Source organism: Macrosteles quadrilineatus, unplaced genomic scaffold (genome assembly GCF_028750875.1).
Source record: "Macrosteles quadrilineatus isolate MER2022 unplaced genomic scaffold, UCM_ALF_1.0 Scaffold_1__1_contigs__length_201487025, whole genome shotgun sequence".
NCBI lineage: Eukaryota > Metazoa > Arthropoda > Insecta > Hemiptera > Cicadellidae > Macrosteles > Macrosteles quadrilineatus.
The window spans coordinates 110,798,137-110,815,535 of record NW_026542594.1 but is presented as its reverse complement, the minus strand read 5'-3'; the positions used below and the strand labels follow the sequence as shown (position 1 = coordinate 110,815,535).

The 17,399-nt window shown below is 37.1% G+C and overlaps 1 protein-coding gene across 2 annotated transcripts in view; it reads right to left on the bottom strand.

The window, feature by feature from the left end:
- The window catches only part of LOC128983245 (E3 ubiquitin-protein ligase RNF38), a 186,972-nt gene that overhangs the window by 67,305 nt on the left and 102,268 nt on the right, over nt 1–17,399 (bottom strand). For both annotated transcript variants that reach the window (XM_054402489.1, XM_054402482.1), the window contains 2 exons: nt 15,819–15,942; nt 9,793–9,891 (listed from right to left, as the gene is read on the bottom strand). In XM_054402489.1, coding sequence (XP_054258464.1) covers nt 9,793–9,891; nt 15,819–15,942 — 223 coding nt within the window. The remainder of the gene's footprint in view (nt 1–9,792; nt 9,892–15,818; nt 15,943–17,399) is intronic.

Genomic DNA, 17,399 nt, shown 5'->3' with positions numbered 1-17,399 from the left:
GGAAAGAAATTGCTAAATTTTATGTTTTTTGGGTCAAAAATGGGAAAAACCTATTTTTACCCCATAAAACCCCCCGTAAACCCCCGTTCCCATGGTCCGATCATGCTGGATCGCGAACTCGTTCGAACAAACGTAGGTTTACACGTTTGTACCAAATTTCATCAAAATCGGATCATTTTTGCTCGAGTTATCGTGCTAACGGACACATATATATATATATATATATATATATATAAATATATATATATATATATATATATGAATTTGAACGGATGGTGTTTTTGGCCTCTAGGGACCTCAAAATGAAAAAAAAAATCGGTCCCGCGTCCAGGTCTTACCATGAGTACTACGGTAATAGCTTATTCCCTATATGGGAAATTCGCTAAAAAGAGGGTAAGTGGTGATCGATTTCGATTGGACACTCCAATCATCATCAGACCCAATAGGCGAATGACAAGAATCTTAATGGCGTCCCTACTTATACCCTATTGGCTACCGGAAGCACCGGCCAGTACAATTTTATAAGTACAACTGGAATCAAAATGTATTTGTTCATTACCCTTCCCGGACGGGCGAAATCGTGACATAGGACGGGCAAAAATCATAGGAAAAAATAAAAATTAATTTTCCTTTTTTGTGTATTATTATACGAATATACATAAAATAAACACAATGGAACACTTCATACTGTCCAAATAATTTTTTACTCGTTTTTATTTGAAAAAAAATTATGCGGATATATCCGCTCCCCGTCCGCAGATGAGTAGAAAAGCTGCGGATATATCCGCCACCCGTCTTTGAAGATATGACTATGACAACGTTAGGTAATAAATAAAGAACAATATGTTGTTGCGTTGTTTATTATATAAAACTGTTTCAAGAAAATAACACTTCAAGAAAAAGTTGAACTACAATTTCAGTTTTCAAAAAGTTACAAAATCATTTTACGGGGTTTACAAGGTGCCTGTAAATAGTCCATTCTTATAAAACAAGAAAAAATAACAATAATTTCAGTTTTCAAAAGGTTACAAAATCATTTTACGCTGTAAATAGTCCATTCTTCTAAAAATAGTCTTTTTGGGTGTGGTACACCTCAAAACATGTGTCTGGATGTAAGTACGGTTTTTCGTCACATGTTTTACAAAAGTACACAGTTTCCTTACGAACTTTGTTCTTTGCACAAACATGACATCTGAAGGACCCCTTCGGTGATTTGCCCATAACATGGAGTTTTCCGTTCAGCCGTTGAATATCATTTTTCGGTCGTCCTGGTCGTCTTCTTGTAAAATTGCAGGTCTCCTGAACGTAGTCTCTTACTAAATCTTCCACAAGGCTAAGTCTAAACTGTTTGTGAGACATTGCCACTCTGTTGTTGTCTTCTTGCAAGGATTTATATAGAATGTAAGAGTTTATCGTAGACACTTCAAGGAGCCAAAAGAAAAGTTTGCGATACCATTTTTTAGTACGCCTCATAAACTGATAACTAGATATCACGTGGTCAGCACGATCAACTCCACCCATGTGTTTAGTGTAATCTAAGACAACATCAGGCTTTAGAACAGGAGGTTTATTTGGCCACTTGCTGGGCTTCTCTGTCATCTCATTCCGGCTTATTTTGTGTTTGGTTGTAAGCATAGTTACCACTCTTTTGTCCTTCCAATAAATAACACCCAAGTCTTTGTTTCTTCGTGCTTCTACATCACCACAATTGAGCGGTTTGCTTAGTGTTGGCATTTCCTTTCTATTATTCATAACCGTTCCCGTAACAAACATATTTTTCTTCAGCAACTCTTTAGCCAGTTCAGGGCTATTGTAGTAACGGTCGACGTATACATGGTGACCAGATGGAGGGTCCAGGGGATCTTTTACTAAAGAATCGCAGAGTTGTAGAACAGTATTTGTTGTTTTCAAAAGCTCATCCTCGTTACCATCACTTTTACCGTAATATGGGCTAAAACTGTAAATATACCCATTCAGAGCATCAGAAAGAACAAACACTTTTAGCCCAAATTTTACAGGCTTGTCGGGGTTGTAAACTCTGAATGAAATCTTGCCCTTGAATGAAATAGTGCTCTCATCCACTGACACATACGAGCTTGGCGTATAGAATAGTTTACATTGCTCTTGAATTGTGTTCACAATATTTCTTATTTTGAGGTCACGTGCGCTTCCCTGTTCATGACTAAAGTGTAATCTCCAAAACAGCATCAAAAACCTATCTCGAGTAAAAACATCGGAAAAAAAGGGCATCTTGTTTACCCAGGACAATGAAAAGTAGTCCTTTATATCAGGCAACGGGTGAAGTCCCATATTCAGTACAACCCCGAGAAGAGCTCGGATCTCTGTGGTTGTTGTATCAGCCCAAACCTTTTGTTTCCTTTGGTTTTGAATAGGCAAACTTTGAGCATATAGGTTGGTTTCATCACAAATCAATTGTATTAGATTACTATGAAAGTAAAGTGAAAAGAAATCAATTGGTTTTGAAGTGAGATCAAATTCTGTAGGCAGATTACGACCGTAATTGCAGTTATAAATAGGAATAGTACTTACAGGTCCACTGTCACTGTCGGTCACAAAAGCATACTCCTTATCCCACTTCATACGAAGGAGTTTAGCTTTAGTTAGATTTGGTTGTTGTGCCTCTGTAGACCTCTTTTTAGATGGCTTTTTAGAGTTCTTTGCAAATGACTTTTTGGACGCCATTGTAGATTCATTGGTTGAACTATGAAGGCTTTCTTTTTCCGAGTCAATAAAACTTGAGGCATTCCCAATATCGTCCTCACTAACTTGTTCATCACTAATACTTTCCACTTGAACCACATTACATTCATCTTGAGGAACATCAGCGTCTTTGTCGTTTTCGGATACAAAACCATTTACTATATCAATATCATTTCCATCGATATTTGCATTATTTACATCACAACTACGCACAGATATGTTGTCATCTTCGTCCAATTCCATCCCATCAACAGCAACATCACCCTCCGAAAAACTCTTGTTCAATAACTCAATAATATCACCAGAAAAACTAGTACTATTTACGTTATAAGCCATCGTGCATCACTATCTCATTCTGCTAGACAGACAACTGTAACGTTTGGCGCCAACACACAGACAACGTGGTTTTGAGCGCGAAACGTCGTGGGGGGTGTAGGAGAGGTGGTTGGTGTGAGGGAGAAAGGGGCGGCGCGGGAGAGAGGGGCAGCGCGGGAGAGAGGGGCAGCGCGGGAGAGAGGGGCAGCGCCTGAGAGAGGGGGAGTGCGAGAGAGAGCGCAGCCATGGATAGAGCAGGAAAGTGGCGCCTTGGTACCGCAAAACATCTGGTTACTGTTTAAGTACCTGCCAGTCTGTCTGAAAAGAAGGCGGATATAACCGCTTCCCGTCCGGAACATAAAAAACCATAGGCTGATATATCCGTCACCCGTCCTTAATCGCTAATGACTTATGCGGATATATCCGTCACCCGTCCGGGAAGGGTTAATCAACTTATTTCTATTTTGACATTTTTCCTTATAAATATACAATTCTTCCCAAGCATTCATTACATATCCTATCTTACAATTCTTTAAAATATCTAGACTATCCTCCATTTTTCCTAGTGAGTGGCCATTTTGTAACAAGTGTTGTGCGACATTTGATCTTTCCGGTTTGTTGTTCCTCCACGCAGTTTTATTTTTTTTTTTAGTTTCAGTTTCTCTCCTTTCGTGTCTCACCTGGGCAACTTAAGCCATCTTGTGTTTTTTTTTCTTGTTTAATAAATTCGGACTCTGTGGGAATTAGGCTAGGTTAGGCCTATTTTATACTAACCTCGTTTGTTGCAGGTTGACGTCTTAACTCCGTAGGTAAGCGGGGTGACTGCTTAGCTTATTAGTTGTCTTGTTTAAGTTAGCTAGTAGAGTGTCACTTAGGTATTTGCCCACAGAGTCAAGTTAAAATTATCAATTTCCCCCACAAGACCCAGACTAAAGTGGTGATTTCAAGTGTGGTGTTTGGTAACCCGCAACGTTCGTCTCGAGCTCTGATAACCAGGGCTATCAAATTTAGGCTATCCAAATCACTATAGACTCCTGGGAAAATCCCCGCGACCAGACTTGTGCGACTCCTGGGATCTCGTTTATCGTATAGGTGGCGTAATTTCCCACGTTGCGCCGGTCAGGAAAATTACGTCACAAAGCTAATAAAAGCAATAGTATCGCAATTTTGGACAAAGATGAATATGATAGAAGAGTAAATAATATGCTGTCTTCTGGATCATATGTATTATGTGCAAAAGATCCTCTTCAAAAGTTTTCAACCGCCGTAACATCAACTCTTAAACAGTGCAAAATCTTAATAAGTAACGACACATACAGAAAACTACATGTTTCAAATCCAATTTAACCTCGTCTATATTGTTTACCCAAAGTTCACAAACCAGGAGACGGAATGAGACCAATTGTTTCATGCATTAATTCTCTAACTTATCTTCTCTCTAAATGGTTAGTAGAAAAGCTACAAAAATTGGAATCATTCCCGTCATTTGCTATAAAAAATAGATACGAGTTTATAGATAAAATTAAAGATTTGAAGCTACAAAAAGATGAATATTTAGTCTCTTTTGATGTTGTATCCCGTTATCTAAGTGTCCCAATACCCATTACGAGACACTTGTTAAGAAAATGGCTCATTTCATTAAATCTACCAAAAGAAATAATTAATGAATATGTAATTATGACAAATCTATGTACGTCCCAAAACACATTTAAATATAATAATAATTTTTATACCCAAACTGAAGGAACGGCTATGGGAAATCCACTATCATGTTTTATAGCAAATAAATTTATGAGTCATTTTGAAACAAAAGCAAAAGAAGTAATGGCATATTTTCCAAGAACCTGGTTAAGGTACGGACGACATATTTGCAGTTTTTGATCAGAAAGAAAACCTTAATGACTTTGTCAACAAATTGAACTCTTTTTTTTATCTGTCAATAAAATTCACATATGAGGTAGAAAATGATAAGAAGATCTCATTTCTAGATGTAATAATCCTACGGATTGATGAAAATTTTTAGTTTGATATTAACAGAAAACCAACCCACGCCAATAGGTTTATCACTCAAGATTCTCATCACCCTCAGGGCCGGATTTAGCATTTTGGCGCCCCTAGGCCCAAATAATTTTTCCGCCCCCTGTTCTGGTCACAGTTTCTTTCCTACAAACCTTTATTAAAAACTATATCATGCCTAAAGGCCTATGTTAATTGCTTGAACACCACTCCCCGTCGGAATGTTACCATTGCAAGTTTTTTTAAGAATTATCTTGTTTAGCCTCAACAAAATGCCGTCTTAAACACTTTTGGCAATTTTATGCTTTTAGCAAATGCTCACGCTTATGGGACTGAAACAAAACAATCCAACCCACAGAGCATTTCTGCAAAAAAAGCATGTCCACTAATTCCAATTTCAGGCCCCAAAACATGAACTTCATAACAGTACGTGATACCATAGATTACCATAGGCCTTTAGTAGATTTGTCATCCTTAGGGATTAGCTGAAAACAATTCTTTTTATTTAAGTTATATGTTATTTAAACCTAGTTTGTCCAAAATAAAACGATCTAATCATAAACAATAGGTCGTCCCCTGGTTATATTAAATCTTATACTTATCTTATCTTATCGTTATTCTGGTTATAACTAAAACCCTCACAACGACAACATAGAATAATAGAAACAAAATTACGTCAAAACTAACTTCCAGTGTGACCAACATATATAAACTAGACATGAAAAAGTATATTTAGGATTGACAATATGATAACAGGTCGACTTGAGTTTATGGTTAATCTATGGTGGTACAGCATTCTGATTATATTTGCAAAGCAATAGTCCGGCCAACCATAATTATCCTCAGGTCTGAGCTGAGGAGGAAATGACATCAAATGGTGCTTTGGAGGGGATTTAATTTTTCTAAAACCTGTTGCAAACTCAGATATTTTTTTTGTTATTGAATTTTAAAGATAAACTTATTGTATTTTTAATATTCAAAACGTATTATATATTTTAACTTGACCCTGCAGTGCAGGTTGCTGTAAACTGATTAAAAGATTAGTTAATACATTTTCTTTTTGTTAAGTAAGGGTGGTAACGGTGTCTAACACGCATACGCCCCCAATCACTCAGATCAGTGGCGCCGAGCCAGCATAGTGGCAGTGCAAAGAGTACAGTGGCAACTGGCAATACGATGCGGGATGCGTACCGCTCGGGCGCTCGACAACATCCCTACAGCCTACTCCCGTATAACCAATGTTCGTTATCAATGTTGTAAATAAATTGATGCATAATGTTGAAAAACTGTTTATATTTTCTAACGGTTATTTCTTTTAATTAATTTAAAAATTATAATGCTTTATTGGCAAGAGTTTTTTTTTTTATCAACTCACAAACTATGTTAAGCTATGGCTATTTATTTTACTTTTAGATATTTAAAAAATATTTTTCCTCTCGGCCGTGCGCCCTCTGGGAGCTTGCGCCCATAGGCCCGGGCCTACCGGGCCTATTGGGAAATCCGGCCCTGATCACCCTCCAGAACAGAAAAGATCAGCTTTTAATTCAATGATTTATTTAGCCTCTTAAATACCCCACTGTCACAAGAAAATTATAATAAAGAGCTGAACTAAATAAAATACACAACAAAAGCAAGTCACCCACTACACCGCCTTTGACCGACGCTAGAGGAAAAACAAAGATATACGAAAGGCATTGCCGAGCGTATCTGATCGGTTACGGCAGCACCTGAACACCGCTCGGGCCGTATCCGATCGGATACGTCCGCAGTGAACGTGTTAAATCTGTTCTTTACGTGATTTATTGCTGTACAGAGTTTGGAATTTTTTTATTTGAGTAAAAGTTTGAGTGATTTTAAATGTTACAGTTTTTATTACTACTGAACCAAGGTTAATGACTTAACATATCATGATTGCGCAATAGCCTACTTTTTTATATTTTGATGATGTAATATGCGAATTATCACATTAACGTCCATTTACAGTAGACCTCCTGATATCCAGCCTTTGGTTTTACCGGTCCTCTGTTTAACCGGTCCATTCTATGAAGCCAATATCAAAATGTTTTTCTCACAGCTTACAGACGGTGTAGATACAAGCACTAGTCTTTGAGCTTGAGCCTTCTCACTATTTAACTGTTTGTTTATACATTTTACTGAGTCACTGCTTGGTTGAGCTAGTTGGCCTAACCTCTGAACAGTTGGTTGATTATTTCCAAAGCAGGGTTAGTACAGAAGCCTAAATTGATTGTTGAATTTCACAAAATGGATAAGAAAGTTGAGTAGAAATGTATGTACCATTTAAGTCCTAACGATCTTCAAGGCCAATTTACTGTCATTTTTACCTTCATTATTTGTAAAATGTTTTTGTTTGGTACCTGCAATCTGGAATCATAATAATTTTATATCCAGTTACTTAACAACTTTAATCTACAAATATTTTGTTTCTTTTTACAAACATGCTTATTTTTCTAAAAATAATTCCACAACAGACTTGAATGATTCTTTTGACTGCATATATTGTTTACATATAATTATTAGGTATGAAGTGTCATTTTCAAAGTAGGTTGGTTTATCTGGCCAAATCGTTATCCGGCCAGGGGCTTGGTCCCTTGGTGGCCGGATATGAGTGGTTATACTGTATACAGTTATAGGATTTTTAATGGGGTTTTTTATGTCATATTGGATCAATCATGGTTTAAGTTATTCGTGGTCCCCCCCCCCATTACCCTGGAAAATCGAGGTTCTACTGTAATAAGAATGATAAGGAATGGGATTATGATAGGGATGGACGGGTCCCGAAATTTCGGGAATTTTTCAGGAAAAAAATATTCCCGATTATCGGGGCGGGATTACATTTGATTCGGGAATTTTTCGGGACGGGATTTGGTCCGATCGCCGGCGATTTTGCCGCTTCGCGAGTGCTGATGACGCCGCTATTGCGAACGCAGGAGACGAAGTTGTTTCGACGATTGCGCCGTGACCGCGGAGTCAGAACGACGATCATGCCGTGACCGCGAGTCATACCGACGACCACGACGTGACCGCGGAGTCATACCGACAATCACGCTGTGACCGTGAGTCATACCAACAATCGCGCCGTGATCGCGAGTCATACCGACGATCATGCCGTGACCGCCAGTCATACCGACAATCACGCCGCAACCGCGGAGTCATACTGACGATCGCGCCGTGACCGCGAGTCATACCGACGATCACGACGTGACTGTGAGTCATACCGACGATCACCCCGTGACCGCCGTAATTTTGACGATAGCACCGTGACCGCGAGTCATTTCGACCGCGAGTCACAAGTTTCTACAGGTACCTGTAAATTGTTACCCATTTTTTGGTTTTTATAGATCAGTGCCACAAACGGTAAAGATTGATTTTGTATGCCTTTTTTGGTAACTGCAATAAGACTTTCTTTTTATGCACGAAAAAAATCCCGTCCCGTCCCGTCCCGAAAATCGGGAAGGAAATAAAAATCTCGTCCCGTCCCGTCCCGAACTAAAAATTCAATCCCGTCCATCCCTAGATTATGACAAATAAGACACTCATTCTTGAGTACTGTTAACCCTCCAGCGGGCGCCTGCGGAGTTTTCCTCCGCACTTGTAGTGTTTGTTAATATAAATATGCATAATGGGTGTCGGCAGTCGTGTCCAGCTCTACACTTCACGCACCTCATCCTGGGAATGCTCCTAAGCTATTTTTACCCCCGAATTCCTCCTCATTTGGTTGTCAGCTGCAATTCAGTGACGCGGTGTCAATTTGCGGAGGTTTACTCCACGTGCGCCCTATCGTGTAAGTCCTTAGCGCAGAGTTTATTTCCTCATGCACTCTTGTCAAACTGCGTGTATATTTTATACATACAACATTATAAACTTGTTTAAATGTATTATTTCATTTATAATTATTATTATCAAATATATTTTGTTTGCATGTAAATGTATAACTGCATTATTGCGGAACAAAACTCCACAAGCCTCTTAACATACCTTTATACTAGAAAATTGCTCAATATGTTTATTTGAAATGTTACTCATACTAAGTTAAACAAATAATGTTATTAACAAAGAAATTAGGTTTCTGATTAGGTTGTTCAACTCTTACATATAATATTTCGTTATAACAAGTAAAATGGGTAAAATTTATGCTATTTAGTGTTGCGGAATAAAACTCCGCATGCGCCCGCTCCCGTTTTACTGGTAAAGCGCCTCCTCGAGGGTTAAGTGAAACGTATTGGAGTAGTAAGGTCGCAGTTGCCTCTGTCGGATGCAAGGCTAATGTGGTTTTTCTTATTAACGCTTAACTACAAACTTATTGTTTACCTGTTTCTTATTCTAGTTATGTGTTTTATTTTTATGTTTAACGATGCTTTAATTCACATACAAACAAAATCACAACAAAGGGACAAGAGAAAAATAATAAAACAGCATATATAATGATAATATGAATATGTTATCCCACTCTAACAACTTGCTTACATCACGTCTGAACATAACCTGCTCACATTGCACCAACGTAACTATTGTGCACCATCTCACTTGTCTCATTAGTATTACTGTTTAATTTGAGCAAAACTACATTTTTACTACAATGGTAAATTTAAAACAACTAATTATTTTAGGCTGTACTGAACTGAATTGGTATCGAGAAAAATGCCATATAACGAATCAATGATGGTAATTAGGCTAGAACTGTACTGTACCGACCCCTATTGAATATTAATGTTTTGTTACCTGACAAGGGTTGTAAATACAGGGGGAGGGCGCAGTCGCTCCAGCTTGACACACGCTCAATGGAGTGGAGTACAGGGACAGAGGTAATGTCACAGGAACCTGTAGTAACAATCAACATAATAGTCAGATGTGGTCAGAAAATAAACATCTTAAGCAACTTTCACATCATTTCAAAGGTTTCTTCAAATTTTCTTAATATTGTAAGATAAATAACTACTCGTTATTTTTTGTTTCATTATTTTAGGATGATAGGGATTGTACTTTTAGTTAACCCATTGGCCTATGAATATTTTTTTGGTTCCCTGCGGTCACTGAGTTATTGTATTAAAATATCCAAAATGCAGGGTTTCTCAACTGTTTACTCAACCCTCAACTTCAAGAAACGTTTTAATCTGGCAAAAATAAGGAGAATCATCAGCCAGTATCATGAGGGATTAATGTGTTTTCTCTAAGTACTATAAAGGGTATGTACAAAATTGGTACAATAAATTTCTTACAATAGCCTAATTATTTTTGGTAAAAGTAACCAAAAGGTTATCTATAAACTATAATTAATCCTGTATCTTGCTTCCTTTGCCACCATTAACGCTTGGTTTAGTGGCTGGTCCTTGTAATGAATTATATAAGATTGACGTGCATTACACTATTGACAAATTAACTATTAAATATTTATTAAAACACTGAACTGAGTCATACTGCAGGAAAAACAGCCGTATTTAAACAGCCTAAAGTAGGTCATTTCTCCCTAGGAAGTGAAAATCAGCTGATTTAAATTCAGTTGTAAGCTTCAATTGTATGCAATCACATGTATCGAAAGTATGTATCACATTTTTTAAATGGGTTGTAGCTTGTGTTGGTTAGTCTATGGTTGTAGCTGAGACGTTTGGGGGTGTAATGATTTAAATAAAAACTACATTTGGGAGTGAAATAAAATCCGGCCGACTACATGATTGCGGTTTGCTGGAATATCGAGGACTGGCGAGTAAGGAAACTTTTGGATCGGCGGTTAAACGTTGAGGGAAAAGTGGCGTGATGGGTTGTAGCCAATCCGGGAGCTTTATTTGAAACATACGATTTGACGTCACAGTCGCCTGGTCGCAGTCAGGACACAAATGCAAAACATATTGCCAACTCTTTATAACTCAAATCTAAATATTGTAAAAATAGCAACATTATGGTACATTATTGTATACACTACAATCAATATATAACGACATATATAACACCTCCCTTCTAAATATCTTGACTCATAATCATAATATGATCTTTGAAATTAAAATGATATTTTTATGGATATAATTTTCTATGAAATTAATTAAATAAGTTAAAGAATATTTGATCGGAACAACAATAGTTTCACACAATAGAGTTACATAAACAATGACAACACAAACTACTAAATAAAAATGAAAGCATGACTAAAATATTCGTTGTGAAAGAATCTGTACAATATTTACAAATCCAACCCCGTTGTAGGTTTTCTATCTCTTTCCGGATAACGCTTAACAATAGGCTGAGCTGCTCTGGGTCTGGTGGGAGAGGGAGAATGAACAGCTGGACTGGGCATCCTGGGTAAGGAGTGACGTGACGGAGGGGTATGACGTGTGAGGAGGGGGGACGTCCCGCCAGCGTCCTGCCTCGTGACGTCGGCTTCCATCAGCTGTGGCTGCATCGGGCTCCTGGGGCTGGATACACCACGTGACTCACCTATTGGAGTTGCCACTGCTACGGCTTGGCTGTCTGCTACTGTTGGTATTGATACTGGGGTATCAACAGGGATCAGCTGATCTGTGTGGCGTTTCCAAACAATGCCTGAATTTAGTCTAACAGTATACATTGTTGGACTTATCTGCTGCAATATGGTTCCCTCTATCCATTTGTCTCTAGCTCTATAGTCTCTTACTAGAACTAACTGATTGGTAAATAAACATTTAGTTTTACTACCTCGGGCATACATCTTTTGTTTGTTTTGCTGTTCCTCTACATGCCTACCTAGATCAGGTCGTAAAAGATCTAATCGTGTTCTCAAGTTACGACTAAACATAAGCTTAGCTGGTGTCTCGTTAGTTGTTAAATGAACTGAGTTACGGTAATCAAACAGAATTCTGCTTAAAGCTAGGGATACATAAACATTTTCACGAAAAGCACACTTTGATTTATTCTTAGCGTACCTTACCGAGTTTTCAGCCTGTCCATTTGATTGGGGGTGATATGGGGCTGAAATGGTGTGTTTGATACCATTACACTTAAGAAAGTTTCCAAATTCAACTGAAGTAAATGGAGGTCCATTATCACTGTGTACTGTAACGGATAATCCAAATCTAGCAAAAAAGGCTTCTTAGGTTATCTATAGCTAATCCAGCCGAAGTTGAACTTGTTTCAAAAACTTCCAGCCACTTAGTGTACGCATCAACAACAACAAGGTACATTTTACCCTTGAAAGGTCCCAAATAATCTAAATGTAACCGCTCCCATGGTCTGTTGGGATAATGCCAGTTATGTAGTTTGACTTTGGATGGATTCGCTCTTTCCAAGAGACAGGGAGAGCAGCTATTAGCAAGTGCTTCTATATCATGATCAATGTTAGGCCACCACATGTATGATCTGGCAACGCTTTTCATCTTTACTATCCCCATATGACTCGAATGCAATTCTTTCAAAACATAAGCACGTAACTTAGCAGGAATTACTACTTTATATCCCCACATTAACATTCCTTGCTCAACAGCTAGCTCTACCTTCCTCTGAAAATAAGGTAATAACTGTCTACTGTCATCAGGAAGAATGTTAGGCCAACCGTACATCACATAGCCTAAAACTTTAGTCAAAATTGGGTCTTTTTGCGTTTCTAGCCTTACATCCTCCCACGTTACAGGGAAAGAACTCTCCTCAATGCACTGTAAATAGGTACCAACCCATAGTAATTGGTCTTCACTAGGGTGTTTAATATCTAACGGTAACCTAGATAACGCGTCTGCGCTATTTGCATTAGATCTCACATACTTAATGTCATAACTATATCCTGATAAAAACAACGCATACCTTTGAAGTCTGCTAGCAGCAAAAACAGGAAGTCCCTTCTTAGGTCCAAATATACTAACTAACGGTTTGTGATCACATTTCAATGTAAAGTGTTTACCAAACAGATACTGGTGGTATTTACGTACACCGTAAACAACTGCTAGGGCTTCCTTATCAATCTGACTATAGTTTTTCTCAGCTGCGGATAGAGTCCGAGAACTAAACGATACTGGTTTCTCCACGCCATCTTTATCAATTATGCTCAATACACAGCCTATACCAGTACTGCTCGCATCGACTGTCGGCACAGTCGGCGCTTGGGTATCATAATGCGCTAACACAGGCGCTGAACTAAGCAATAGTTTTACCTCATTAAATGCTTGCATGCATTTATCATCAAATTTAAAAGCTACATCTTTTCTCAATAGATTATGATTATACAAAGGGCTTAAAATACTTGACAAGTTGGACACAAATCTACCATAGTAGTTAATTAGGCCAATAAATGACTTGACTTCTGTGACATTTTGTGGTACTGGTGCATTCACAATAGCCCTAATCTTTGATGTATTGATGTATATACTTCTTTCACTGTATTCAAATGAGAAACGTTGTCACAATTAGAGACAAGGATATCATCGAGAAAATTGGCCACACTTGGTAGTCCCTGCAATACCTGTTCAATTTTTCTCTGAAAAATACCGGGTGCTGACGCAATACCATATGGCATACGATTATATGAAAATAAACCCTTGTGCGTGCTAATTGTATAGAGCTTCTGCGCCTCCTCATCCAATCTTAATCGCATGTACGCCTGACTAAGATCCATCTTACTATAAAAATCACCCTTTTGGAATTCATTAAACAAATCTTCGATTCTAGGGAGGGAGTAGCGATCAATCTCTAAGTAGGGATTTAGTGTAACTTTAAAGTCACCACAAATTCTTAAGCTACCATCTTTCTTTAAAATAGGTACAATAGGTGTAGCCCACTCTGAACTTTTAACTGGGTACAAAATATCTTCATCAATCAACCTAGAAAGCTCTTGTTCGACTTTTGACTTTAAAGTGAAAGGTAGAGGTCTAGGTTTACAATACTTAGGAGCACAATGCTCTTTGACATTCACCCATTTTGTCTGTGAACACCTCTGGAAATTCCTTAACTAACTGGTTTACTTGTTTCTCAAAGTTTTGCTTCTGACCAGATTCATTGTCGCATTTAGTGACATACAAGTTGTTTGATTAAAAAAGAGATTTCAACATTAAGAGCGGATAACCAGTCTCGCCCCATCAATGGATGTGAAACATTTTTAATTACATACAAATCAAGGTCATTAACATTAATTCCCTCGTAAAATACATTTACCTTAATTTTACCTACAGGTTCAATAGGTGCATTAGTGTAAGATCGGAGTGATAAATCACTCAGCACAAGCTCTTGACCTTTGAAATACTCATCATAACAATTTTCACTAATAACACTAACTGAAGCGCCAGTGTCAACTTCAAAGTTAAGCATTTTGTTCTGAACGTTTACGTCAATTCTGACAGGTCACACTAATCCTATATTTAACAGAACTATAAGTGTTAGAAAAACCAACAACAACTAAATTCAATCACATGCTAATAAAATTAACACCTGTATTGTGACATTATCAACAATATTTGATTGTGACATTTATTAATTCGGCTTATATTTCTCTTAACCAACGGATTATTCATCTGCAGAAGAAGTTCATTGTGCTCTTATTGTGTCTAATAACATCCAAACACAGAAACATTGCCTAAAATAGTACCTATATCTTGACAGATGTTTTGCAGTGGCCTATTACGGACCGTGTCCCACTTGGTTGGCCTTAAGTGAGATTTGTGAAAATAACACTACACTTTGACTGTAAAACAAATTTCACAAAGAGTAATTACCATTTAAGCAGTTACTGTTACAACAAAGGTCGTGTTCCTTTTCAACTAAATATCCTCATCCTTTCTAAGATGCGTTGATTAACAACAATGCATGTAAACGTCACTATTTGCGTAACAATTTACAGTATTTGCTCTTTGGAAATGCAGCATTGCTTTTTCATTTGCATTATTTGTTGCAAATGAAGCCGCATGACCATATGAACAAGGTCCCTGATCATTTCAAGAATAAAAGCCAGCTTCACTACAAGTATATTCCACTACACCTAACATTCCGAAGATAAATTATATTGAACACTTTATGCAATTGATAAGGCTGAGACAACTGACATCCGCATGTCATGGAATCAAAGTTATGCTTAATACTATTTAAGATTCTTCCAAAAGCATTCTTTATATTATATTCATCAAAAAGAAGATAAACCAGTTAACAATGACGGAAGGGAATAAGAAATATGTTATTTATTGAATGATCAACCATATTTTGTAACTAACACAAAAGTCATTATTGTTTCTACACCTATTTATTACTCATTAGACAATGCTAAAATGCTCACATTTTTGTATATTTTAACTCTTTTTGTCGCACTTAGAAGAATTGTCGTAAGCCTTTAAAGCAACCGTCGATTTCGACGGGTTTCACCTAGTTGATAATAATACATTAGTTCATAGGTGAAGGTAATTGTAAATTATCTATTGCATGCACCCCACGTTTTACTTACAAGTATTTATACTCTCCACATATTTATAAATTATTTTCTAATTTTTAGTGTGTTTAAAAATGTTTTATTTTTAAAAAGTTTTTTATTTATAAATTATTTTTTATTCCTTGCAACAAGGTCTCTATAAATATTACCAATTTACACACTGCAATCCCCGTTGTTCGGTTGTTGAGGAACTTCTACGATTTCAACTGGGATTTCAGATGAAAATCCAATAAACTTACTGACTCTATGTAGCAAACTGTTGGGCATGACGTAAGTTATACGTTCCTTTTGAGTCAAATTAAATAATAATATTATGATGAATTGTTGACACAATTCATGTAAGGGTTTTTTTTTAAATTTTGTTTTATTTCATAGTTACCTGGGTAACATCCATGACCATGGCAGGCTGGGGCTGAGGCTGATGATTGGCCAGAAAACTGTGGTGATTCAGCTGGAAACCATCAGAGTTCCAATCACGAAAGCAGTGACGTCTTATAGGTGGGCTAAAACAAACCAAAAATCCATGTCATCCTTCAGACTTGAGCAACTTGTCCTTACTTACTTGTTTACTGCCTTGGCCACTTGTATCCAAGCTGATACTTGGCTTCACCAACTTGTTGTCGCCAATTCTCTCGGACCCTCGAATCTCCCTTTAAAAGTCTCGTTATTTCCATATCTTTCCAGACTTGATCCCACCACTTGGCCTTTGGTCTTATAAGAAAGTTCTACGTTAATGTATATTTATCTTGATGATAAATCTGCCATAGAAAAACTATGAAGGATGTTGCTAATGCTCCATACAGACACACACAAACAGGGTGGCCACACGACTCGGAAAATATATATTCATTTTTCTTGTTTTCCCAGTAGCAAATTCTGGTTTTCAGGTTCTGATTCCTGTTTGCCAAATTTACTAGGGGGCTGCAGGTCCCCGCTGGCCAACAGTTGGCCTGAGGGATTGGTATGGGGGTCAATCTATATCAAGTGATCCAATAAAAAATAAATTGGTTGCTTAACCATTTTTAATATATTTTTTTTTTTATATATTGTTCCCTCATGTTTTGGAAGTTCAAAAATGATTTTATTAAATTTTCATCCCTTCCAATTTTTTTGTAGCGGCCATTTTTGTCTTGCAGCGCACGGTTATTTTTGAGTTTGTAGACGTTAACGTAAACAAACATATATTTTTTTCTACTTATGTTACACAAATGCAACCAAATTCATTTTGTTCATAATTTTCCCATCTTTAATTTTGGTTATGATCATAATCAGCCTAATTTGTACCCACATGGGTGAAAAAAATGTTTAAAAACAAGCAACGGAAACAAGTAAATTTCACTTTTTGAAGCCTATTTTTTCCATGAAGGATTTGTAAATTACTGATAACTAGTGGCTTGTAGGGGCAATAGCCCCTATATTCTAGTAAATATTTGGTACAAATTATAAGCCTCATGGGTTACCCTACCTTGAATTTTAATTTAACATTTTTGCATATTATGATATGTATAATAGTTATTACACATATCATAAGTAATGCATAAGTAATGCATTTAATTACCTGCATAAGTAATGCATTTTGATGTCTACTCTGTTTAAAAGAAAAATTCCAAAGGACATGCGGTGTGTTTATAATATATACTTTCTAATCATAATACAACTATGGAACATTTTCCAATAATTGTCTTCATGACTATTAATTAAATATATATATAGATTTCTTTAAATATAGACAAATCCACTTAGAAAAACACATAGAGATAATGTCATCATCCAAATTGTAAAATGCTATAACAAAATCTCTCTGAAACAACATTTGTCGTATAGTATCCATTTTGGTCTATTCCTTGGTCTTTATTTGGTTCTAGTACTATTAACATCATCTGGCCTCTTTGCAAATCAAAAAGCAACATAAGTTGACCATGGTTGAACACTGGTTTTTTTCAAATAAATGCCAACTTTT